Source organism: Rhipicephalus microplus, chromosome 2 (assembly GCF_043290135.1).
Source record: "Rhipicephalus microplus isolate Deutch F79 chromosome 2, USDA_Rmic, whole genome shotgun sequence".
Classification (NCBI taxonomy): domain Eukaryota; kingdom Metazoa; phylum Arthropoda; class Arachnida; order Ixodida; family Ixodidae; genus Rhipicephalus; species Rhipicephalus microplus.
The window spans coordinates 37,142,385-37,169,310 of NC_134701.1; the positions used below are offsets into that span (position 1 = coordinate 37,142,385).

Consider the following 26,926-nt stretch of genomic DNA (forward strand, 5'->3'; position numbering starts at 1 on the left):
TCCAGAATTCGATATTAAAAAATCACGAAAAAAATGCGTCAACAGCTTGCTGAAAACAACCAACGAACCGTTCAAGCGTGGTGCAGCAGAAACTCACTTGAAGATTCAAACATAGTATTTATTGTGTTGGTTTAATATATTGAAAAAGAGTAGCCTGCTTTTTGTTGGCCATGGCGTGTTCGACGACTGCGTCCTCAATATACTCCAGGCGATCCATAAATGATAGGCCAGTGCCTTCAATCGCGCCGCAGTGGCGGCGCAAAGGACCAAGGCAGCTACGACCTCAGCTGATGTCGGGAGCGGGGCACCATCAGCGCTTGCGGGATCCACCTCGGCAGAGTCTTCATTTGGCTGCTCAGCAGTAGCTTCGGCGACTATCTCCACATCCCTGAGCTCCGCCGTGAGCTCCGCCGTTCGGAGTCAGGCCTGTCGCGTGCTGTCACGCACCACAGTGCGCGACAGCCTAACTTCGAACGCACGAACATTGCGAGCACAACGACTGATGCCTGCCGCTGCTACGAGGGAGGAGCTTGCAACAAGTGCACAGTGTGCCGTTGACACCATAGAGACTGCAACGACTGCAAGCTGCAAGGCTGCGGCGTGAGTCCGGGTGTAAAGCATGCACATGGCGCGCCCATGCCGGCTCGCCTGACTGCTTTTTCTTTCCCGGCGGCAGCGCGGGCCGCGTCCAAGACAGTCGTCTGCGTCCTTTCCCTCCCGTAATTTCCTCCTCAATCATCACCCCCCACTCCTCCTTCCCCCGCGCGAAGCGGTGTCTGTGCCTTCGTATTGAAAGAAAATAACAGCTCTGCGCTTTTCTCTTCACTTTCCTCATTCGAAAACCTCTGCCGCAAGGCTGTGGCGCACGTGCGCCGCAACGTTAAAGTGGCGCTCTCAGCGCCATCGATGTGTGCAGCATTCGTAAACGCCCGCCGCTCTACTGCTACTTTCGAGAGTTGTGGGAAAGCTCGCCGCCTGTCAATGGAGCGCGGGCGGTTTGGGGTGGCTTAGTTCGATATATCCATTATATGTCAAACTTTGTTCGAAATAAAAAAATCTATAATGCATGCGATTTCCCGCGTGATATAAGAACCGTTCATATAGGCAATAATTCGATATATCCCCATTCGATATATTGAGGTTTGACTGTACAAGTGTACAAAGATAACTGCCAAGTAATGGGAATCAATCCACATCTAATTTTGAATTAATCCGCATCTAACACCCTTCGCTTTCATCGCTGGTGCGTGCTGATGATGCGACTTTGCGCCACCGAGTTCCCAGAGACAATGCCAGCTCACCACCTCTTAGTCCTTATCTTCGATTCCGTTCTCGTGCTTAGAGTTCTCTTGGAACATTCCGAACACGCGCCCGTGCTGCTTCGAATGCTCGTTGTCTTCATCATCTTTTAATTTCGTGGCTGTTGCTAATGGCAAATATAGATAACGTATTTACTTGTCTAATAGATGCACTTGGATAATGAGTGAACCCCCAACTTCGCTCATCGAATTCCCGCATTTTTTTTTTGCGGTACAAATGACCCCCTACATTCATTCGCTGCAGTCTCACGAACTGACACCTGGTGCCCCCTTGCCCATTGGAGTGATTGGGTGAATAAACTTTATTAGGGGCGAAGCTCCTTATAGCGGCACCCATTCGTCCCTCGTAGCCGTTGTAGCAGTGTGTAACAAGTATAACATTTTTACTTTCAAGGTGGTGGCAGTGAGAGATTTCTTCTGTGCGTTGTTGAACAATAAAAAATAGTGCTCAATGTATATGCCAATGGCTGCTAAAGGGGAATGAGAGACAGGAGAATTCGGCTTTTAGTTATTGCGCACGCTGTGAATTTATTATCGTTCAACAATGCACAGAAGACAAGAAAGGGTTGCTACGTTATACTCGCTGGGCGTAACCTCCTAGGTTTTAGAAAGGTTCAGTGAGCGTTGGGCCGCAGTGCCATGAATACAGTGATCTAGTATATACCATGAACTCGAGGTGATTCAAGGTGGGAAGTAGACACGAAGCGCAAGCCGTAAGAAAGTGTGCGTGTGCCTCCTCTCGTTCAGTCCTTGGAATGTCCGCTGGATGGCGGTGTTTCTATATGAGGGATGTATCATGAAAAGATGCGAGATGGTGGTACTTTGAGTGTTTAATAGGTGGACGAACGGACACACAGACAGATGCATGGACGGACACACGGATGGCTGCACTAACGGATGGACGCACGGATGGCTGCACTAACGGATGGACGCATGGACGGACACAGGAGCGCATGCATGAACGAAAGCAGGGACGGACGCACAGATGAACGTGCGGACACTCAAACAGACGCTCGCACGGATTGGCGGATGGACGCACGGGCGGCCACACAGATGCACGCATGGATGGATGGAAGCAAGAACGAATGGACGGACAGATGCTTCGCCCCACTATCCATCTTTCACTCCGTGGATGTGCTGCCATTTTTTTTTTTAGATTCGGCATGTTCGTGGTTCGGGCTAGACCGCACAGGGAAGTACCAGGAGACCTTGTCTCCATACAGCTTCCTTGGCCTGCTGGATAGCCCATTTTCAGTTGTGTAGCAGTAGCCGTCACCACTACCGGAGGGTGCCCCGCCGCGGTGGTCTAGTGGCTAAGGTACTCGGCTGCTGACTCGCAGGTCGCGGGTTCAAATCCCGGCTGCGGCGGCTGCATTTACGATGGAGGCGGAAAGGTCGTAGGCCCGTGTGCTCAGATTTGGGTGCACGTTAAAGAACCCCAGGTGGTCGAAATTTCCGGAGCCCTCCACTACGGCGTCTCTCATAATCATATGGTGGTTTTGGGACGTTAAACTCCACAAATCAATCAACTACCTGAGGGCCTCAGAAGAACATGTTGATAAGTTGGGACATTCCCACAATATATGTTTATAAGACGCCCTTTCTGTTACGTACAGTTTTGCAATTATATTCAGAATATAATTGTGGCTAGCTCCTGTGGTGATGCACAGGGTAGGAGTTTATCTTTAGTTTTTATTATTATGCCGACTACTTTCGGCCACTGCTGCTCGCTCCCTCACTCTCCCTTCGCCCCCTGCCGCGGACTGTTTTGTTCTTCTTTCTACCTGCTCTTGGCACGTCCCTTGTCTTTTTTGTTATCCGTACGCCACAGCAGGGTTCACCGAGCTTCATCGATTTACATCTCCTGGACGGCTCCAGACGACCCCGGACGCCGGCGCTGCATTCAATTTTTTTTTTTTTTCCGGGGATTAACTGGAAGCTCCGCCCACTGGTCTAGGATCGCTCAAGCACATGTTAGTTTTCCGCGTGCCTGGCAGCCTGCGGGCAGCACCGGACTGCCCGAACAATTTTTTTCGGGTAGCTGGCAGACGACAGTGTGGTGCGCATGCCTGTGCGGCCATGTTAAGTTAGACTTCGGGAAATTTTCGATGGGCTCTTGCTTTCTCTTTGCTTTTCTGCCAGCTTCTCGCATGTTTCTGGATTTCGCAATGGTTGCACGCCCAGTTCTTGTCATCGGTGTTCTAAGCCATGTCAAGCATGTTTGTATTCCCGAAGGTAGGGCAAATGCGTTACGCTCGCTAGAAGAAACAGCGGTGGAATGACCGCGCCAATCTACGATGCGCATGCGCTCGAGTAGTTCACTTACAGTAAGTTGCATCACAACGAAAATAGGGATAATTCACTACCTAACTGCTGTTTAGATAGGAATTGGGTCAGCGTTGTGGCCCATGTCACAGCTATGGAGGGAGCAGACGGCATAGCCTGGCATAGCAGAGGCCCCAGCGGATGCAGTCTGCATCAACTGCACAGATGGCCCAAGGGGACCAACTGGAAGCTCCGCCCACTGGTCCAGGATCGCTCAGGCACATGTTTGTTTTCCGCGTGCCTGGCAGCCTGCGGGCAGCACCGGACTGCCCGAACAATTTTTTTCGGGTAGCTGGCAGACGACAGTGTGGTGCGCATGCCTGTGCGGCCATGTTAAGTTAGACACGGGAAATTTTCGATGGGCTCTTGCTTTCTCTTTGCTTTTCTGCCAGCTTCTCGCATGTTTCTGGATTTCGCAATGGTTGCACGCCCAGTTCTTGTCATCGGTGTTCTAAGCCATGTCAAGCATGTTTGTATTCCCGAAGGTAGGGCAAATGCGTTACGCTCGCTAGAAGAAACAGCGGTGGAATGACCGCGCCAGTCTACGATGCGCATGCGCTCGAGTAGTTCACTTACAGTAAGTTGCATCACAACAGAAATAGGGATAATTCACTACCTAACTGCTGTTTAGATTGGAATTGGGTCAGCGTTGTGGCCCATGTCACAGCTATGGAGGGAGCAGACGGCATAGCCTGGCATAGCAGAGGCCCCAGCGGATGCAGTCTGCATCAACTGCACAGATGGCCCAAGGCGGCTCTGGCTGGCTCGGGACATTTGGATCACATGCATGTGACGTAGCCCCCTGTGAGCCGAGGCGTCGGCGGGCCGTTCGCGAGTGATCCGGGACTTGGTAAATCGATGAAGCTCACTAACGGTGCAATTGTAGAGACATTGTAGCTGATAAGCACACAGCGAGTGAATGTCACGAAACTGCCCACGCCAACCGACGGTTGCTTCCAGCAAATACAATGATCCCACTCCTGCGTCAACTGCACCAAGTCAGATTTAGTGCGCCATCCTGATAATATCAACCAAAATTGTGTCAACCTGCACCTAAGTCGGATTTGGGACCGTCTATCATCGGCAATAGCCAGCCAGCACGTCAAAACATGTGCGTCTTGTTCTCGGGGCCACCAAAGTCACTATAGGGCGCCTAAAATTATTCTGCTTAATTAACAGCGGTCGAGGGTGCGTTCTAAGTAATCCGCTACGCTACGTTCGGTGCTGACGTAACTTCTGTTGTGCAAGTCTGCTCAATTGTGAAACGCGCTCTCCGCAGGGGCTCGTGATGTCTAGTCCAATCAGTGCGTGAAATCGTGGCAGTGATTCGTCGGTGGGCTTCTTGTTATCGGGGTCCAATTTTTCTCGCTTCGTGTCCACAGAGGAACATGTGCACGGTGGAAACTCGTTGACACTTTATCTTTAATATACTTTATTCATGGAGCAGCTGGAATTCAGTTTTAATACATGCAGCAATAGGGAGGCTATCGCTGACGGCTCTGGGATCGGATGGCCCACGGTGAAGCGGCTATGCCTCGTTACACGTCCTCCTCTTGCTTTCCAAGCTCAGTATCTAACGTTTAAAAGAATCAAACATCACGTCATCGCATTCATTGCTTCGTTTCTTTTTTTGAGGGGGGAAAAGAAGGAAGCAGAAGCTGCGTCTCTTGAAGGGAGCATTCGCAAGCGCGCTATGTCGAGGCCTAATGAGACGTGCTTGTAAACTTTATGTGCTACTATAACCTCTGCTTCGGGTTTAGATAACTAACAGTGCAAAAACTACTTCGGCAATTGGAGTGATCATTATCCCTTTAGCCACCATTCATCTAGGTTATGTGAAGTCGTGTCCAATAGTATCCCAAAGATACTATTGGTTAGTTTCACTTAGGCTCTTAGCAATGAATAGGATACCAGCAGTCTTTTTGCATTCAGAGTACAAGATAGAAGGGTATAACAGCTGTCGTTAATGCCCGCCGAATTAGTGCAAGTGCCAGTGATCACACCCAAGGTTCATAACAATGCACCCCTCCCCCTCCTTGCATTCCTAGTTCCTTCCTGCATTTTTAAGATTGGTGGCGCGTTCCTCTTTGTTTGAGTAACAATCGATGGCAGGCTTAGCACATTAGGTGCTGCTATCACATCTGCACTTCGTGCAAAGGAGGTAGGTCGGATCTTTTATTCAATTATCTGGACAGTGCCGGCTTGTTTTTTTTGCCGTCGCCGCCGCCATTCACTGCATATGTATATGTATCTATATATATGAAAACTTAATAAAGAAAAGAAAAGCCGTCTGCGCTCGGCGCTCAGCTTGTCATGATGCACTGACGCGACTTTGTCCCGCGAATGTAGGGGGAAGGGGAGCTAAATGCTTATGTGCGCAAGCTTATCCTTCAATGGGGAAAATCGTATGCCTTCGGCTTTCACTGGAACGATTGCTTTAGTTGACAGGCCCAAACAAAAGTTACTTTGCTGGCTGCACAGGCCCTGTTTGCGAAAAGAGCGCGCTTTTGATACACAGTGAAGTATAACTGGGACACTTGTTAGTTTGCACCCATCTGTACTTGTCACTACGTTTCCTGCGTTGTATTACAGCGAAAGCTGTTATGAGGTCACAACTCGGGTCCTGCACCACCGTAGTTGTCCTTCACCGCTGGTGTCTGTAACCACATCACACGAAATTAGAAAAAACCTAGCACCTGTGACAAAGTGGGGCTCAAACTCTGGTCCACTGGATGCCAGCCCAGTATTCTACCACTGAGCTACGCCGGTGCTTGGGACTTGTTGGCAAACTTGCCTTGGGCAGACTTGATGTCAGGAAAGCAATCGCGGTAATACGACCTAAAAGTGCTTTAGAATAGTGAAAGAACAATCAGTCGTCCCACAATGGGAATGGCGTAACGAGTGGGTCGTCTAATGCTCCAACCCATTACAAGAGCTTGTTCTAGTTCACCAATTGTGGTGCATACCCTCTTCAGGAATAATTCATCCTCGGCCAATGCATGAAGAATTGGCACAAAATTTCTTTCAAGTGTTTAGCAGATACCACACTTTTCAGAAGGACGAAAATCAGCACAGCGAATGCCGGCCTACAACCAACAATTTTTTATTAATAATGCCACAGTGGGTATCAAGCAAGTGTGCCTGCAGTAGTTACCTAATGAGTGTTTAGAAAAGGCTCTGACAGGCCGCTCTTCTTGCTTTAGCTGTGACTGAGCTGCGTCTTATGCATAGGCCTGGCGTTTTTTTCTTTAAACAGCGCGTTAAGTGCTGAGCGGTAAACGTTGTTAGTTTACTCTCGTCCTGTCTATGTTGTTTTAGTGCGTCATTTGTGCGTGAGCAGCATGCTGCACGTTTCGATCTGCTTGCCGTTCTCAGCACAACATTCTAAGTTGTTACCATTGGATTCATTGCTTTGGCCTTGCCGTGAAACTGTGACTTTTTTATCTCTGCTTTAGCTCCATTCGTCACCCCTGCTCGCGCACTTTTGCCTGCTTGTAAAACACATTGCATGGGGAGGTGTTATTGATTGGGATATCGCACAAGACATGATGGCGACGGCCAGTGGCATAGCCAGGCGGGAAGGGGGACATCGGGAATGTGCCCCCCCCCCCCCCCCCCGATATATTTTTCGCCATGGCATATATATGTGACGTAAGAAGATTGGAATGGTTAGGAGAAGTAGATGAAGAAAAAGTGACAATGGAATAAACATGGCGTATGAGCCAGGTCACATCTCCCATTCATTGTAGCGTCACATATATAGCTTAACATTACTATTTGCATGCCCCCCCCCCCCCCCCCTCTATCGATGTGCACTCCCCCCCCCCACCTAAATAAAAAAATTTTATCTATGCACCTGAGATGGCAAAGACCGGTCAAGAATGTCCTTGTAATTGCTATTGCATTAAGAACAAAATGGCTCTCGCCTTCTAGTCCTCTTAGGTATATGCATAAGGTACCCTGTGAGGTTCTTTTTACTTTATGCACTGCTTTCTAGAACACTACAGGGGAATTTCGGAGTATAGACAGAATGCCCTAGATAGAGAAAACATTGCGGTAAAAGCAGAGCAATGTTTGTTAAATCGTGGAGTTTTAGCACAGAGAGATGAGTGCTGGAGGAGGTTGGCTGTACGAGAAGCCAAATGACGCCATGCTAAGCCCAGCAGTGTAATGAGTTGGGAAGAAAAATATTCTTTCGATATCATTGGAGTAGTCTAAGAGAAATGCAGTTGTGTGTCTCTAGTGTTGTACGTTACAGCATTTGTCTATCATATATACCGATAACCACATAGGGATATAGAATGTTGTTTCATGAAATACAATTTTATTTAACCAGCATTCTGTTTATTTACTGCAAAAATAATCACTGAACAAGTTTTTTTCAAGATGGCCAACGTAATGATGCAATTATTTGTGCATCATCAATTAAAATAGAAAGTGCTGCAAAGATGACTGGCTTCATGATATTTGAAATGAATAGAAATATCTCTAGCTCTTCTCAGGAGAGAATAGCCACAAAATAATTATTCATGCCCTTGAATGTGAATGAAACTTGCTTCTCCTCCAGGATGTGAAGTTAGCTGCTCCATGTTGCTCCAAAATGAAAAATTTTGCTGCTTTGAAGTGCTCCAAAATGAAAAATTTTGCTGCTCCAAATTGCTCCGAAATGAAAATTTTGTTGCTCCAATCTGCTCCAAAATAGAAACTTTTGCTGCTCCGAAGTGCTACAAAATGAAAATTTCACTGCTCTAAAAATTGCTCCAAATCAAAAGTAGCATCACTGCACATAGCATCACTCGGTAGCATCACTGCACATACGAAACATTTAAGGCCTAACTACATGTCCGTGATTTTCAAGTGAGGATGACAGGGTTTGCTTCTGCCATGGCTGTCGCGAAGGGCCGTTTCTCGCAATCATGTCCTAGGTTTCTGGAAAACCTGAAGAAACCGCTTGTCACCCAGAAAAGATTGTGATGATTTCCGCAACATGGTAGTGCCCCCAATTCTCGCCTTGGTTTCAACTTGCTTTTCATGCTTCTTATCCACGTATACTTCAAGGCTACCTTTTCTACAGTAACTTCTCATTTGGACAGCGAGAGGGTAGTCATATTTTGTTGTTAATCTTGTTACCAACGGTTTGTTTTAATGCATTAGTGGTAGCTTGGTGCGACGTCAACGGCGTCGTCACGATCGTTGTACAAGGTTGCCAAGACCTTGGCAAAGTGCATTGCATTGTTCTAGTGCACGCTTCTGGGCACTCCTCAAGATCACAGCAAATACCACTGTTGTGGTTGAACGGTTGCGAGAAAGAAAAGCTGCAAAACACTTTTACGGAGTGTGCGGGCAGCGCAAGGAGAGCTTGCAGGAGATAGCTCCTTCAAACCACCGAAAATGAGTAAAGTGCAACAAAGTAGCCGTTTTCAAACGCCTATGTCAGTAGCAAAAGGCTAAGCGACCTAACTTATTTTTTTGCATTGCTCATTTTTTTTTCTCATCTCGAAAAAGACTTCATATAATTTTTCTCACATAATAAACGCACTTACAAATTCGCTTTGAATTTTCGAGAAAAGAAATGCATTCATTATTCGAGTAAGTACGGTACATAGATACTTATTTGTATCTTGTGAAAATTACCAATAGGGCCCCTTTCCACCTCTTTATCTTATCTGAGACAGCAAGCACCGCAAGTGAGTGGACTGTGAATGCTCAGTGAGGGGAATGTGGTGACCAAACATTTGCACCAGGTGGCTGTACTTTGGCGGTGCCAAACCTAGAGACGTGTAAACCTAAAGACGCGTGTTCTGATCATATTATTGTGCACCGCTAACTAGACTTCAGGATGAGTAAATCTTCTCTTCAGCTTTGAACAGTTTTCAGGTGCTCCTTCCGAGTGACACGGCTTTGTGGACAGCACAATGCTGTGCCTATTGCAGTTATGTAGTCTGTAGTTGTGCAAGCTGTTTTGCTTGATGTTCTATACAGCTCTCGGCTGTGCCAGGTATACTTGCATTGCTATTTTTTCCAATGTCAATTTTACCCTGTGCAGTCACAATGGCTGTGTGGAAGGCGTCATGCTGCGGCTCAAGCTGTACGGGCACCCACATCTGCCACATGACGTCAAGGTAGGTTTGAATTGTGATTTTCTACTGCAGCAAAGCCTGCTTTCAATTTTCAACAGCGGAGCTGTTGATGCTCTCTGTCTGTCGGAAACACAAATCATTATGAACCGGCACACGCTTTCTTGATCGGAGTTTCCTCTGCTCCCAGAAGGCATGTGGTGATTTCTCTGGGACAGGATACTGTAACCAGATGGGTGATAGATTAAATACAAGGGAAGGGAGTAAGACAGAGAAAAAGAAATTTTGGGAAATAAGATTTCTCAGCAAGGTGGGATTCGAACCCGTGTTCCCAGATTTGGTGGCGACTGACTCAATCATTCGACTATCCAGGCACGCTAGCGAAGCATTGCTTAGCCTTGAACAGTATAGTATAGAGAGTGGAAAAAAAAAATGAGTGTGAGGATAGCGAGGCTGAGGAGTAGAGAGTAGAGTAAAGCATAGCATAGAAAAATGAGAGATAGAGAAAAATTAAGATACAGAAAGGGAGAAAAAAAAATCGGAGAAATAGAAAGAAATAGAAGTACAATGAAAGCAAGCGATAGAGTTAAGAAAAAAAGAACTAAGAGAAAGACAAAAAGAGCAGCAGAAAGAAAGAAGTGGTAGTGGCGATGAAGAGAGTGAAAAAGGGCTGTGGCGGCAAGGAGGAAGAAAAGGAGGACAGGAAACAGCAAAGCTTAACATGGGCAGAATAAGCAAAAGGGAAATGGAGAGAAGTGAATGTCGAACGAGACACGAATAGAAAGAAGTGAAAGGGAAGAAATAAGATGGAAAGTAAAAAGAGCAAGAAAGAAATGGAGAGGAAGAAATAATAGAAATAAAAACAGAGTACGGAAAAGAGGAAGAAACAAACCTAAAGAAAAACAAAGAAAGCTGCCCTGCCCCGTACTTCCTTCAAGCTTGGCACCACTAGTAGGGAACTGCCTTAGAATTTTCAAATTATTTCGTTCACTTGAAATCTTTGAATGACACTCTCACATATGTGACATCGTCGCGGTGACTTCGGTGTCATTCTGAAAGTATAAGCTCGCTAAGTGCTGGCTGCTTGACACTGCTGGCTGGTCTGCCTTGCTCGAGCTATTGAAACGTAGGTTTCAAAAAGACCAGAGAGACTGCAGAAGCAATACATCTTTGGTTTATTGTTGACAGAACGGGAATAAAAAATACAGTGTATCCCCGGCCACCTTTGAACTCCATCTTCAATCGGTTTTCTACATCTTCCCGCCGACCAGATTCAATCAAAGCAGCGTTCAGGCAAATACAGCAGTTGAAAGGCCTATTGACCAGTTTTCCTTGAGATGTCCAAAGCATGCATGCAAGTCCATTAGTGCCCGGGAAAATCTTTTCGACCTTGCAGAGTTTCACTGTGTTCTCTTTTGCGCTTCTCCAAGCAGAAGTATCTCTTTCTTGTATAGTTTGGTGACTCTCTGTTATTCTGCAGGCACACATAAGCTCTCTCAGGTAGTCTTGTTTTCATTTTGCCCACCATGTTTTCGTTACCTGTTTTCTTGCACTCCAATAATTCAGCAAACTGTATTAACCAAGTCTGTTGTTGTCTTCTTGCCTGCATCTTGTAACATCCACCGGTGTAGCAGTTTGTGGCTCGTTGGGATCATCATACACATAGGCAAGTAAGAGGCTGGTTATTAATTATTCTTTCTGCTTCAACAACCACATTCCATAGTTCTTCACCCGAAAATCGAGCTCTTATAGTTTTTGTCGTGGACGTCCTTAAGCTTCTAATCATTCATTCATAAAATACTCCCCACCGTGGAGCTAACTGCAATGAACTTCCATTTCACTTTCAGGGTATCTTGTTGTATCCTTTCATCTTCCATCTTTAATATCTATTTGATCTCTTTCTCAGATTTTTTTAATGCCCTTCCATTGTCACTATAAACTGTTCTACACAATCCTCTTCTAGCTACGAGTTTTCGGAATGCTTGTATAAATGCCTCCAATGACATCCTTTTGACCAACTCCAGTTGTATAGCTTTTGTTACTATACACGTTAATATCATAATGTAGAACTTTGTAATTTTGCTATCTTTCTCCTCTCGAGCATTCAGCTGTCCAGCAAAGTCTATGCCACCTATGCTTATATTGGGGGCTTGCTGCTTCTGTATAAATGATTATGTAAACTTAAAAAACATTAAACTGAATTGAAGCTAAATTTTATTCTTCTGTGTGTATTGTGAAAAAGCCCGTGTGTGCTCCAAGAACAGATTTTGCCTCCTTCAATAGCTGCTCCAAAATGCTAGAAGGCATTCCCACCACTGCAGCATTGAGTTGATGTCGCTTTTTTCATGGCGATAAAGCTTCCAGTGTTTGTTTCTTAACATTACCGCAGCTAGAGTGCCTGACAGTGTTCCACCAAGAATTGTGACATATTAGCCAGCCCTACAACACAAAAATATTCTACGTAAGTACGAGTGTATGACTGGAAAGACTTCGTGCCAAAACGAAAATCACATGCATGATTTAAAGAAGGTACAGTTTCTTACCGGAACTGTAGGCCAACTGCACATTGTCAGCAATGGAAATGCTGGGCATTCGCTGAAGTGCGGCACACTTAGTATTCAAAACTTTCACACGATGACAGTCTTCCACTGTTTCGGCTAAGTGGTCACGCTGGAGAGTTGCTTCGCGCTGAACATGTTCAGACATGGGGGAATCTGAGATCTCTGCTCTGCCGTGTTCGTTCTCGGCGGCTCACGAATTGGCTGAACCCAGAGAAACACGTCACTTTAAAGACATAGCCAGTTTCTCTTTATTTCCTGATATTTTGTTTTCTGGTGACGTCATGTCGCATAATAGTAAGCATTTATACAAACAAATGATGTTTGAGGCTGTTCGCTCGCGTTCTTGTACGACGGCAACGTCTGATTTTGAGAGAAAGGTGCTTGCGACGGGTGCATCTCTTGTTGTGTTCGCGTTACCCATAGGCAGAGTGGTAGGAGGTGTGAAATGGGTTTTATTTCAAGCGATGCGCTGTTGCGGCAAACTCAACCCATCATCTTGTTGGTATTTCAACAAAGGGTATTTCAACAGAAAGTGTTGTGTGTGGTTAGATTGTTTGTTAGTGGATGTGTTCAGCCAGTTGTCGTCAGCGCCAATTCATCGGCCTCTTGCAGTGGTCCATCGACGACACAATCCACGACACACTGTTGTTGACCAGTAGAAATGGTGGGTGACCTTCCGGAGACCACAGACGTGAAGAAGAAGTGAACAAAAGCTGCATTCGATTGTGCGGCTAGTCACAGTGATTGCGGTGCTTCTTAATGAAATATAAAAAGCAGCTTTGAGGCTAGGCTCAGATCTGCATTTTATGCTGACACTGAATATTAAAAAAAAGACTATATAAAATGTGTCAATGCGGCCACATTTTCAATGCCACGAAAGTATAATGCATGCAATAAAATGCATCGACGATGTTCTCGGTAATGGTGGTCAACTCGCGCTGTTGATGTAGTGTTCAAGAATAAATTTGTCAAAGCGATATATGTAAGCAGTGCCATGTGTCTTATGTCAAAGGTATTGCTGAAAAAAGTGCACGTGAACTGTCACAGTGCGATGAGAAAAACTAATTTTTATGGAAGTTTTTGTTTTATAGCCTATTTTTTTTCTCTGAACTCGACAGTAATTGCTCTTTCGATGTGTCGTTTGGCATTTTCCAGTTATCAGCAAAGCATTCATTGAAGGATGTTTCAAGAAGAACGGTCGCTTCTCTCAAAACAGCTGTTGCCATAGTGCGTGCGTGCGTCTGGACAAAACATAAAAATAACATATTGAAGTAGACGTTATGAGTATGTTCACCTTAATGAGTTTTATGACAAATAGTCACTCCAATGCAAGTCAGAAGTCTGAGGGCGCAATACATTCCAGGTGCCAAAGCATTATATTTGCAAAGCATCTACATTAGGTCTTTTTTAAGGCAATGACATCTATAGCGGTCTGTAGCTATTTCAAGACGTTTTGTAGAGGTTTCGTGTTTTGTGCGACGGATAGGGCAAACTTGATCTGATGCAAACCAAACAACACAATTATTGAACTTCTTTTACATCGAGGATATCGTCAGCCGAATCAAATGCATCACTAGTGATGAATCCGCTGAACACAACCTTATACAATATTCCAATAAACTCGATCATCATACGAACAACACAAGGTCATACCAGCCAAGTCTCCTGGATTTTCCGGAAGACTCGCGGATTTCGACCATTACTTACGTTTGCATTGTTAGCTGGAAAATTTTCCGGAAATAGAACATTTTTCTCATCTGGCCGCATTGACAAAAATGTAGGCCAATCCGATCCAGGCTTTTTGCGAACCCATCGCATTTTATTGTAAATGCGTTTAATAGGCCTTCATGCAAACGTTCAGCAAAATCTCAGTGATGCGGATTCGGCAGATACGAATTTGTGAAGTTGTCCAGCCAAATACCATTGTCTGTTGGGCCCGAATACCGATGTTTCGAACACTTCTCTTCATTGCGGCGGGTGATATGAGCTTGAGTACCGAAACCGTCAAACAAAAATCGAGAGCAGTGTGAAGCTTTCGGAGTGCGCGCGCAGCCAGCGCACGCATTGTCTTCTACAGTGCGTGTCAGTGTCATTTGCCACAACTAGAGTGACCGAGAATTGGGGGAGTGTCCAAAAAGCCAGCTCTCGCGTGGGTCTTTTGCGGTGAACTGCCACACCGCACTGCTGCTGTGCCGTACCCGTGGGTTTTCTGCGTTCGGGAGCAAGCGGAAAGGGAGGTGTGTCTGCTACACAATGCAGTTTGTTACGCTGGTGTCCCACACATGGCACTTGAAGTCTAATTTTAATAATGTGGCACGGCATGGAGCTTGTTCATCTTTAAGCTTTATGTTTGTGTCTGGAGCCACAAGAGTTTAAAAGCTCACGTGCCAAGCGGCTGCAGCATGGTCTAGCTCTAGTGCAGGGGCGTAGAAATTTTTTTTGCCATAGCATAGAGAGGGAAAAACGGCCATATTAAGGGAGTGCCCCTCCCCGAATCAAGGTGGTGCCAGACCCCCCTGAAAAAAAATTTGTGGCTACATGCCTGCTCTAGTGATATAGCAAAATCTCGGTAGAAGAACCCCACATTAAGGAACTTGTCAAATTAACAAACTTTTAAAAAATCCCACACTGACTGCTAATAATTTCAATGTAAAATTATTTCACGACTACGTACTTCAGAATATCGAACTTTTGAGAATAATGAGCATTAATTTAGTTCTATGTTATATTAACAACGCCCCAGTACTACGAACTCATCTTCTCAAATCCGTGGAGACCACCGAAGCGGTACGCAAGCAGACGACAAAGCGAACAAACGTTCGCTTCTCGGAAAACGCGAGGCGGTGCGGAGGGAAAAAAAAAAAGCAAAAGGACGACCTTTTTTTTTGTTGTTGAAACGCCCATACTGCATGCTGCAGGTTTACAAGCGCGAGGGGCGAGGGCAACACAAGAGGCGAGGGCAACTCGGGAGGACAAAGCCAGCGAAGCAAAGTGGGAGCTGCGAAGCAGGAAGCATGGGTGGGGAAAACCTGAGACAGGGAGGGAGCAGAAAACGAAACGCGAGAAATTTTCTTTTTTAGCACTTTTTTCTTTCTGTCGGAAGAGGCGATGAGAGCCGCAATGCTTGGGGTTTTTCTTTCTTTGTCACTTCTACGTGGGCTCTAGGAGGCCTTGTTTGTCAGTTGTGTTGATCTCTTTTCGGTGATTACTTATTACATCTGCAAAGCAAGTCGGCGGCGTTCGCGCTGCGGTGCTACTGCAAATAAGTTAAGTTCTGCTTGCGACGAATAAGCAGAATTTGCCAAGCGAGAAAGTGGACATTCTTTGGCAACTGGAAAGCAAAAAACAGGCTGTTGTGACCAAAGAACCGAATTGGACCTCGGGAATGTAGCTCAGCTGGAGGCCTTCGCGCTGCAAAGTTTGTGCTGCAAGCGTAAAAAAAAAACAAAAAAAAACACTGACTTTTTAAAAGTAAACGTGCATTTTTTGGTGTTTACTTGTGCATTAGTTTTTTTTTCTCGTAAAATATAAGTTCAAGGACCCACCGTTCTAAAGGTAAGTCGTTTTGGTTGGTAGAAAATAAGTATTTATGGTTAATTTTCGAGCTTTCATTACAACCATCTTTCAAAATAACAAATGGCCGCGGCCCCCTGAAGTTTGGTATATAGAGACTTCACTGTATAGCTTGAGAACATTGGTGCGTACGTAAAAATGCGCGAAATGAAAAGAAACGAAAAGAAATTTGTTTGCACATTTAGTTGAGCAATCACATTGCACATGCAAGATTCAAGAATAATAAAAGAAAAGGTAAATTATACGCTCAGGCAGCTGCAATACTTACGCACAGTGACTGCTTCGCTCACCGCTATATACTGCCTCATATAGGCTATCATACAAGCACGAGTGCTCATGGTTAGCAGTGGTTATTTAGAAATATGTACGCCGCTTTATTCAATAATTTATAAACCTTGACTAGCGCTAATTATTGCACTTCGAGAGTGCAATAAGTGCACTTCGAGAAAATGTGAGGGAAACAAAATAAAGAGTAACAGCGGCCGTACGACTGCAATACTGTTGTTTCATTTTCGGTTCTGAGGCAACTTGCATTGTTTGCCAAGCGCAAAGCTCGAGTTAAATTGCGAAATTCGAAAGAAAAGGGATTACAGGTAATGTTGTATTACTTCACAAGTTTATAAATAAAATATCTATGATAGACAATGCTCTACGAATACCGAGATATCATGAAAGTTACAAATACCTTTATTCTTGATGGTATATGGGGTTTAATGTCCCAAAACCACCAATAAAATTATAAGAAGCTGTAGTCGAGGGCTCTAGAAATTTTGACTACCTAGGGTTCTTTAACTTGCACCCAAATCTGAGCACATGGGCCTACAGCATTTTCGCTTCCATCGAAAATGCAGCCGTCGCAGCCGGGATTCAATCTCACGACTAGCGAGTCAGCAGCTGAGTACCTTAACCCCTAGACCACTGGTGCGGGGCCACTAGCAGGAAAGGGTCACTTGAGCGGTAACTCTCTCCGTAAAATTTCCTCACCTGCACAGCAAAAAGCAGAGGATTATCAGCCAACCTTGACTTCACAGATTGATAAAATTTGTGACTCACAGATTGATAAAATTTGTGACTCACAGATTGATAAAATTTGTGACTCACAGATTGATAAAATTTGTGACTCACAGATTGATAAAATTTGTGACTCGCAGATTGATAAAATTTGTGACTGCAGCATGTCGACATTCAGCAGGGCTCATATGTTGCTGTCGTCACCTGACATGACACTTTGCGTTGCCTCCGTGGCTCAATTACGGAGGCCATGTAAAATCAGCTGACATGCATAAACCTTGCCTTGTCTATCAACATAAGGGTAGTGTGAAACCACATTAGTTGCAGAAAGCTTTCGGAAGAAGGAAAGGAGTACCAAAGGAAGACTAATCAGAACTGGGCTTTTGTCACTGAATCGTTTTTGATGAATGCATTAGGGACCTTGTGTGTTTCTTTTTTTTTCTTGTATTTTAACGAAGCGGCCATTTCTCTAAAATGTATTGCTAAGTCTCAAATCTTGAGATTGGTGTTATTTATCACCACATCTTCGATCCCTGGCAGGACAGATCATCAGACTACACGTAAGCAGAATTATTTCGAGCCGAAGAAAGCGAGTTTGCACGTCAGACACCATGCTATCACCGTTAGACATTACGCAGATCACAAGCATCTCATGTTAGTGATGCCATAACCTCACCAAGTGAATGAGGTGCGATTTAATTTTGACTTTTGCTATCGAGACCATGCCGACGGAGAAATTAATGCTGCTTCGCAAGAAAATGCTCAAAACAGCAGTGGCCGGAATGCTTCCATTTAAGAAGATCCATTGCGCGAAGTAACATAAATGCAGTGAAGTGTGGGAATACGTTACCATGAGATATTCATTTACTATGTGCATATATGTTTGTGTTAACTATTAATGGAACCAAGACTAAATTTGTAGTATATTCGTCGCATAAAAAATATTCAGCATTCTTTCCTTCTTTGAATTTCGGCTCGCACTTTATTTCTCCCTGTCCTTGCTCATATTGGAATATTTTTTTACTCTAACTTTAAGTACATAGACCATATTTTTCACATCAAAAAGAAAATAGCATAGGCTATTTGCTCCCTAATTAAAGCTCGTTAACACTTCACATGTGCCACATTACTGTCACTCTGCTTTCATTTGTTCATTCTCATATTGTCACAGGGTCGTGACGTGGCCAAAGACAGAAGACTTTGTCTTGGAAATTAACTGTTTATTTGGGCGAACCTGTGCCCGGTAAACGGAAAGTCCGATTACAGTAGCAGTATTGGACTGATAGCGACGAACAGAGCGTCGGCCGTCGATCAACTACTGACATGCGGCGAAGCGCTTCGGCATTTATGCTCTTGCCGTCGAATGTTCTAGCGTAATCGCTGGCGGTGGCGTAGGTTCTAGAATTATCTGTACCGTTCGCAGAGTGGGCGTGATTTTATTGAAATGATCTACTACAGCCCGGAAGCTTCTCGAAAACTGCAGGCGCGGTTTGCGCTGAGAATCGTCTAGTGTTTTGGGACGATAACAAAACTTGGGTAATGGAACGTGGCATTGCCCCCCTCTGAAAAAGGCATCGTCTCGATGCTTTAACTAAAGATGAAGGTATAACAATAATGCAAGAAAGTACAATGAATAAATTACGATACAATAATAGTGCAAAAAAAAACTGTCTCAGTTTGTTAACGCGCATGAAACGGCTTGAGGCGCGCGACATGGACGACTTCAGGTTGCGATCGGCGTCATTGAGAGTTCGTGATGCCGTCGGGGACAACCTCGTAATCAAGTGGGCCGAGACGTCGAACCACCCTGTACGGTCGAAGTACCGTCGCAGAAGCTTTTCACTAAGTCCACGTCGGCGTATCGGCGTCCACACCCAAACACGTTCACCGGGCTGGTGTTCTACGAAGCGTCGTCGAAGGTTGTAACGGTGGCTGTCGGTCGTCTGTTGATTCTTGATACGGAGACGCGCAAGTTGTCGGGCTTCTTCGGCGCGTTGAAGGTACTCGCTCACATCGAGGTTTTCTTCGTCGGTGACGTTGGGTAACATGGCATCGAGCGTCGTTGCCGGGCTCCTTCTGTAGACCAATTTGTATGGAGATATCTGCGTCGTCTCCTGCACCGCCGTGTTGTATGCGAAAATCACGTACGAAAGAATGGCGTAACATGTCTTGTGTTTGACATCTACGTACATTGACAGCATGTCGGCGATCATCTTGTTAAGCCGCTCGGTGAGGCCGTTGGTCTGTGGGTGGTACGCTGTCGTCCGGCGGTGGTTTGTTTGGCTGTATGCCAAGATCGCTTAAGTTAAGTCGGCAGTGAATGCCGTTCCTCTGTCGGTGATAAGGACCTCCGGGGCGCTGTGACGTAGGACGATATTTTCGACGAAGAACTTAGCTACCCCGGATGCACTGCCTTTTGGCAGGGCTTTTGTCTCGGCGTAGCGGGTGAGGTAGTCGGTAGCTACCACGATCAACTTGTTTCCGAAAGCTGACGTCGGGAACGGCCCCAGTAGGTCCATACCAATCTGCTGGAAAGGTCGGCAAGGTGGTTCAATTGGCTGCAGAAGTCCCGCTGGCCTTGTCAGCGGTGCCTTGCGTCGCTGACAGTCGCGGCATGTCCTCACATAACGAGTAACGTCAGTGGTAACACGTGGCCAGTAGTACCTTTCTTGTATCCTCGCGAGCGTGCAAGAAACACCGAGGTGCCCTTCCGTCAGATCGTCGTCCAGGGCCTACAGGAGTTCTGGTCGCAAAGCTGAAGGCACCACAAGGAGGTAATTAGCTCGAAATGGTGAAAAGTTTTTCTTTTGTAGAAGACCGTTTCGCAGGAAGAACGAAGCAAGTGCGCGCTTGAATACCTTCGGGACTTCGGCGGTCCTGCCTTCGAGGTATTCTATTAGGGCCTTAAGTTCCTGGTCGGCCCCCTGTCGTTCAGCGAAGTCATCGGTAGTTATCGTTCCCAAGAAGTAGTCGTCATCCGGGTCGTCGGGTGGTGGTTGGTCGACAGGCGCACGAGAGAGACTGTCGGCGTCGGAGTGTTTCTTGCCGGGCTTGTAAATGACAGTAATATCATATTCTTGAAGTCTCGGACTCCATCGTGCGAGGCAACCTGAAGGGTCCTTCAAGGTGGCTAGCCAGCACAAGGCGTGGTGATCGCTCACAACTTTGAAGAGCCTGCCGTAGAGGTAGGGGCGAAATTTCGACATAGCCCAGATGATGGAGAGGCACTCCTTTTCTGTTGTGTAAGAATTGGCTTCTGCTTTGGATAGCGATCGGCTGGCATAACTAATAACCCTTTCAAGTCCGTCAGCCCTCTGCACAAGAACAGCGCCAAGACCTATGCTGCTTGCGTCGGTGTGTATTTCTGTCTCGGCGAATTTGTCGAAATGGGCAAGTAACGGAGGAGTCTGGAGGCGATGTTTAAGCTCCTGGAAAGCGTGTTCCTGGGGCCTTTCCCACTTGAACTTCACGTCGGCCTTGGTAAGGTTAGTGAGAGAATCGGCGATGCGGGCGAAGTTTTTCACGAACCGCCTATATTAGGCGCACGGGCCCAGAAATCGGCGCACCGCCTTCTTGTCAGTGGGCGGCGGGAAGTCGGCGATGGCGGCTGTTTTCCGTGGATTGGGACGAACTCCAGACTTGCTGATAAGCGCCCCAGAAACAAGAGCTCCTCGTACGCAAATCTGCACTTTTCTGGCTTCAGTGTGAGTCCGGACGTCTTGATGGCTTGAAGTACAGCTTCAAGGCGCCGAAGATGCTCGTCGAAACTCGAGGAAAACACGACGACGTCGTCCAAGTACACAAGGCAAGTCTGCCACTTGAATCCTGCCAGTACTGTACCCATAACACATTGAAAAGTTGCAGGCGCTGAGCAAAGGCTGAAGAGCATCACCTTAAACTCGAAGAGGCTGTCCGGTGTTATAAACGCCGTCTTCTCTCGGTCTCTTTCGTCGGCTTCGATTTGCCAAAAGCCAGTCTTGACTTCCATTGACGAAAAGTACTTGGCGTTATGGAGCCGATCAAGTGCGTCGTCTATTCGTGGGAGAGGATACACGTCCTTTCTTGGGATTTTGCTGAGGCGGCGGTAATCGACGCAGAAACGTAGGGTCCCATCCTTTTTCTTCACTAACACCACGGCGGATGCCCATGGACTCTTGGACAGCTGGATAATGTCATCTCGCAGGATTTCATCAACATGTCTCTTCATGGCCTCATGTTCTCGCGTCGAAACCCTGTACGGACTTTGATGGAGTGGTCTGGCATTTTCTTCGGTTATGATGCGATGTTTCGTGATTGGGGTCTGCTGAATTTTCGATGATGACGAAAAGCAATCTTCGTCATCATCAGCAGGGCCTTGAGCTGTTCTTGCTTATGGTTCGGTAGTCTGAGATTGATGTCGAAAGCTATGGGAGCGGCTTGGTTTCTCTGAGCAGGTTTCGCAGAATCGGCGAGGGCGAAAGCACTGGTGGCTTCTACAATTTCTTCGATGTACGCGACTGTTGTTCCTTTGTTCACATGTTTGTACTCATTGCTGAAATTCGTGAGCATAACCGTTGCTTTGCCCCCCCGCAGCTCTGCGATTCCTCTTGCGACGCAAACATTTCGGGTGACCAACAGATGGTGACTGCCTTCAACGACGCCTTTCAAGTCAGGTGATTTAGAAACGCCGACTGAAATAATGACGCTTGAGCGAGGCGGAATGGTGACTTGTTCTTCGAGCACATTCAAGCCATGGTTTCCTGACGGCGTGCGCGGCGGTAGTGCTTCTTTGTGGATAACGTTATCGACTTTGTTTTTAGGTTGATGACAGCATCATGGAGGCATAAGAAGTCCATGCCAAGGATGACATCTCTCGAGAAACGCTGTAGGACTACGCAGTCTGTAGGACAAATGCGGCCGTTAATGGTGAGTCTCGCTGCCCCGCCGCGGTGGTCTACTGGCTAAGGTACTCAGCTGCTGACCCACAGGTCGCGGGTTTTAATCCCGGCTGCGGCGGCTGCATTTCCGATCGAGGCAAAAATGGTGTAGGCCCGTGTGCTCAGATTTGGGTGCACGTTAAAGAACTCCAGGTGGTCGAAATTTCCGGAGCCCTCCACTACGACGTCTCTCATAATCATATGGTGGTTTTGGGACGTTAAACCCCACATATCAATCATCAAATTATGGTGACTCTCGCTGTGCAGATTCCTGCAGGCGTTACGAGATGACCTCCGGCTGTGCGGATTTCAGGGCCTTCCCAAGCTGTCCTTATTTTCTTTAACTTCGCGGCGAACGACCCACTGATGACGGAATAGTCGGCTCCAGTATCGACGAGAGCGGTCACACTGTGGCCGTCAATAAGAACGTCGAGGTCGCTAGTTCGCCGTCTCGCATTACAGTTAGGGCGGGACGTTGGGTCACGGCTGCGTCGGCTTGTTCCGCTGCTTCCATGTTGCGTCGTCAGGCCACCTTCAGTAAGTGAGCTTTCGCCGTCAGGGCATTGCCTGGTTGGCATTGTGTTCGGAAAGCTCCGTCGCGGCGTCGTCGTCGGAGGAGGATCTTGGGTGGTTCGTCGCACAGCAACCGCACCTCCATCGGTTGCTGCCCTTAGTTTCCCGGATACGGGCTAGGGGACCGGCCCCGCGTTGGGTCAGAGTACTGCCGGAGGTGCGGTGACATGCGGCGGCCTGGCGACGGCGAACGGGAAGGACTTCGCGGTGTCCATTGAGTTCCTGTCAGGTAGTCGGCGATGTCATGTGGCCGTTCTCCTGGCTGTGGATGCGGTGCATTGACGGCGAAGCCACGCAGTCCCATCTGTCGGTACTGGCAATGGTGGTATGTGTGTCCGGCCTCGCCGCAGTGGTAGCAGAGCGGGCGGTGGTCAGGGGTGCGCCAGACGTCAGTTTTCCTCGGCGCACTGCCCTGGGCCGCTGGCGAACGGTAGGACGTCTGTGGGGGTGGTGGCGGCAGTGGCGTCTGGCGACGGAAGTGCGATGGGGCAGTGTTTTAGTGTGCGCGTGGAGAAGGGGTGTGGCGGCGGGCTGCAACAGCATAGTTCATGGCTTGCAGCTGAGGCTCTTGAGGCTGAGAGATGCCCAGCGATTGCTGGATCTCCTGGCGTACGACATTCGCGATGGATTCCACGTGAGGTTGCGCTGAAGGAAGTAATTTTCGCAGCTCTTTTTGCACGATCGCTCGTATCGTCTCCCGCAAGTCAGTGGTTCCAAGCGCTTGAATGCCGGCGTAGCTTGTAGACGAGAAGCTACGGTTATATTGCCGCCTGCGCATCTCGAGCGTCTTCTCTATCGTAGATGCTTCTGAAATGAATTCGGCAACCGTCTTTGGCGGGTTTCTGATCAGCCCGACGAAGAGTTCCTGCTTTACTCCTCCCATGAGCAGACGGATCTTTTTCTCCTCAGACATGTCGGAGTCAGCGTGGCGGAAAAGTGTAATCATATCTTCCGTGAATAGCGCCACGTTTTCGTTTGGCATCTGCATTGGGGTTTCGAGAAGAGCTGTGGCCTTCTCCTTGCGCACCACACTCGCGAAAGTAGTGAGGAACGTGGCGCGAAAGATGTCTCGCGTTGTAAGGCTTTTGATTCTCAAACCAGGTCCGAGCAGCATCTTCTAAGGCGAAATACACATGTCGGAGCTTGTCATCGTCTGTCCAGTCATTGAAGGCGGCGACGCGGTCGAACTTTTCGATCCAGCTTTCCGGGTCTTCCAGTGGCGAACGGCGGAAAGTTGGCGGCTCTTTGGGTTGCCGGAGCAGGTGTGGTGCAGGCTGCACGGGGGTGGTCGTGGTTGCAGTAGTTGATGTCGGGATCCGGGTCTGCCTGGCTGCTTCAGGAAGGGGCCCGTACTCTGGTTGTAGTCCCCTCTGTCTGCGGCTTGTTCGCTGTTCAGGGTTAGCGTCCGTGTCTTCTTTGCCGCTTGGGCTGGGGTCACGGCTTGAAGGGGGCGTCCGGAACATCAAAGAAGCAGCACCTCCACCAGATGTCACGGGGTCGTGATGTGGCCGAAGACGGGAGACTTTGCGTTGGAAATTAACTGTTTATTTGGGCGAACCTGTGCCCAGTAAACGGAAAGTCCGATTACAGTAGCAGTCTTGAACTGATAGCGGCGAATGGAGCGTCGGCCTTCGATCAACTACTGACAAGTGGCGAAGCGCGTCAGCATTAATACTCTTGCTGTCGAATGTTCTAGCGTTATCGCTGGCGGTGGCATAGGTTCCAGAATAATCTGTACCTTTCGCAGAGTGGGCGTGATCTTATCGAAATGATCTACTACAGTCCGGAAGCTTTTTGAAAACTGCAGGTGCGGTTTGCGCTGAGAATCATGTAGTGTTTTGGGACGATAACAAAACTTGGGAAATGGAACGTGGCAATATAAAATACGGCACAGTGTGCTGGGGTCACACCTATAACATAACACAAGTCGCTGCAATCATTGCAGTCTCTGTTCGCAAAAAGCGCGTGCTTTTCAGACTCGGCGAAGTAACAAATGAGAAGCTTATTCGCGTGCATCCATACCTGTGAGTATATTTCGTGCGTAATTTGTCGGCGAGAAACGCGAGCACGTTTCGATCTGCTTTCTCTTCTCCGCATGACCTTTCAAATTGTTGCTGTTGTGTTCATTGCTTCGCCTTTGCGGCAAAGCTGTGACTTTTATTTATAAGGTTAACTTTTTCGAGCCATTAGTGATCATCATTCATTGTGCTGGCTCGCTAATCTTGAGGACCCGTCTGGTCAGCTTGAAAAATGGAGCCTATGGCTGCAGAAATACGACGTAACTGTCATATAATAATTCGGTAGCAAGCACAGTGATGCTGATTGCTTGTCTCGAGCACCGAATAAACCGTCTCTTCTTTCTTCTTGTATCCTCCTCCTCTTTCCCAAAACGTTTTTTGCGCCTCAGTCATGTGCACCAACTGTCTCTACTTCTGCAGAAGATGGGAAGATTTTCCTTTTCTTGGAGCAGTGACCACATCACAAATGGCTCATCATCAGCAATCTGACCCTGAATTATGTCTACTGATCAATTACAAAAAATAGCACAATGTTGACGTTCCACGAGTGTTTCGGCGTGGTATGGAGACATTCATCTTGCGGAATAACGTCCTCTATAAAAGAAACTTAACGCAATACAACGACATTCGGGCTCGTCGTCTCTTCAGTATTACGTCATGTGATATTAGAGGCCTGCCACGACGACCCATCATGGGGACACTTGGGAGTAAGCAGAATGAATGGTAGCACGCATTCGGTCTAAGTATTTCTGGCCAAGGTTGCTTAGTTCTGTCTAACACTACGTTAGGACTTGTCAGGACTGCCAGGGACGAAAGACGCCACTGTTAAAACCTGCTGGGCTCCTGCAATTTATAGAGCCACCAGGGGCACCATTCGCACAAGCGGGAATGGACTTACTCGGTCCATTTCCTACTTAATCATCTGGAAAGCGGTGGATCATAGTGGCAACTATCTGACTCGATATGCTGAGACTGCGTCTCTAGTTAGGGGAACACCTGTTGAAGTTGCCGAATTCTTCGTCGCCAACATTATGCTGCGCAATGGAGCCCCTACAGTGCTGATAACGGATTGAGGAACAGCGTTTACGGCAATTTGATGAAGTCCATAATGAAATTGATGCACACCGGTCATAAAAAAACGACAGCGTATCACCCACAAACAAAGGGACTAACCAAATGACTGAACAGAACGCTGGAATGACTGAACAGAATGTTGGAATGACTGAACAGAACAGAACGTCGATGTATGTGGATCTGTAGCACCGAACATGGGACAAAATCTTGCTGTATGCAACGTACACTTACAATATTGCACTTCAAGAGATGACCCGTATGACGCCTTTTCAATTTGTTTTTGGCCGCACAGTCACCACGACTTCAGATGCAATGCTGCCTGTAGAAGAAATGTCCGAGCACGACTATGATATCGGTGACTTTATACAACGGGCAGAAGAAGCAAGACATCTTGCACGACATCGTATCACCAGCAACAACAAGTTGACTTGTATAGATACAATCTGCGACGAAGAGACATCCAGTACGCACCGGGCGACAGAGTTTGGGTGTGGTTTCCCATACGAGTATGTAGCCAGTCAGAAAAGCTGCTCCACCACTATTTCGGTCTCTACAAAGTTCTTCAACGGATTGGTTCCCGGAACTATGAAATTGTTCCAGACAGACAAGAAGGACCTCATCAGGGTGGCGTCAGCGCACAGAAATTGTGTATGTCGTAAGAATGAAACATTATCAAGACAATCAACCATCGAGAGGACACCTCTCCTTCACAAAAACAGCTTTCACCGAGAAGCTGTTTGCACGAGTATGGAAACCATCTCCTATGAAGCATTGGGATGATGCAGTTTTGGAAGGGGGGGCAATGGCACAAGCCACATTCAAACTACGCACGCTCTCCGATTCTTACGCCCTCCCGATAGTAGACAGATCGCCAATTCAGGAAGTAGCACGTGTGTATGTCACACAAGCTATACAGCAGCAGCCTTACGAGAAACTCTAGAGAAAGAGAAAGACGAGGTGGATGCTTTTGAACTGTTGGCTGGAGTAGACACATAGACTTTAAGTCGTCTGTTTCTTGGGCACAAGTTTGCCCCAACTACTTCGTGTCATTAAAGTGTACTCTTTGATTGATGATTGATTGATATATGGGGTTTAAGATCCCAAAACCACCATATGATTATGAGAGACGACGTAGTGGAGGGCTCCGGAAATTTTGACCACCTGGGGTTCTTTAACGTGCACCCAAATCTGAGCACACGGGTCTACATTTCCACCTCCGTGGGGAAGTGTACTGTTTAATTGTGCGTTACAATATTAAACATGGCCGTGTAAAAAGACTGATTCCCTGTTCGAAAGTGAGATTGATGGCATGCTTATGCATTTGTTATTGAATTGCCTGAAAAATTACGCTCAGTAATGTCTCCTTCAGTCTTTTCACGTGCCTTAGCCATGACTGTCACATTCTCAAATTCGGCGGTGCATGCAGATGTCCTGCAATGAAAATCCAAGTGACCATCATTTTTTCTTTTACGGCCAGAC

At 47.0% G+C, this 26,926-nt stretch overlaps 1 protein-coding gene across 5 annotated transcripts in view; it reads left to right on the forward strand.

The window, feature by feature from the left end:
• Positions 1 to 26,926, forward strand: part of ric8a (ric8 guanine nucleotide exchange factor A) — a 401,642-nt gene that overhangs the window by 124,652 nt on the left and 250,064 nt on the right. For all 5 annotated transcript variants that reach the window (XM_075886381.1, XM_075886380.1, XM_075886383.1 and 2 more), the window contains one exon: positions 9,691 to 9,766. In XM_075886381.1, the coding sequence (XP_075742496.1) occupies positions 9,691 to 9,766 (76 nt within the window). The remainder of the gene's footprint in view (positions 1 to 9,690; positions 9,767 to 26,926) is intronic.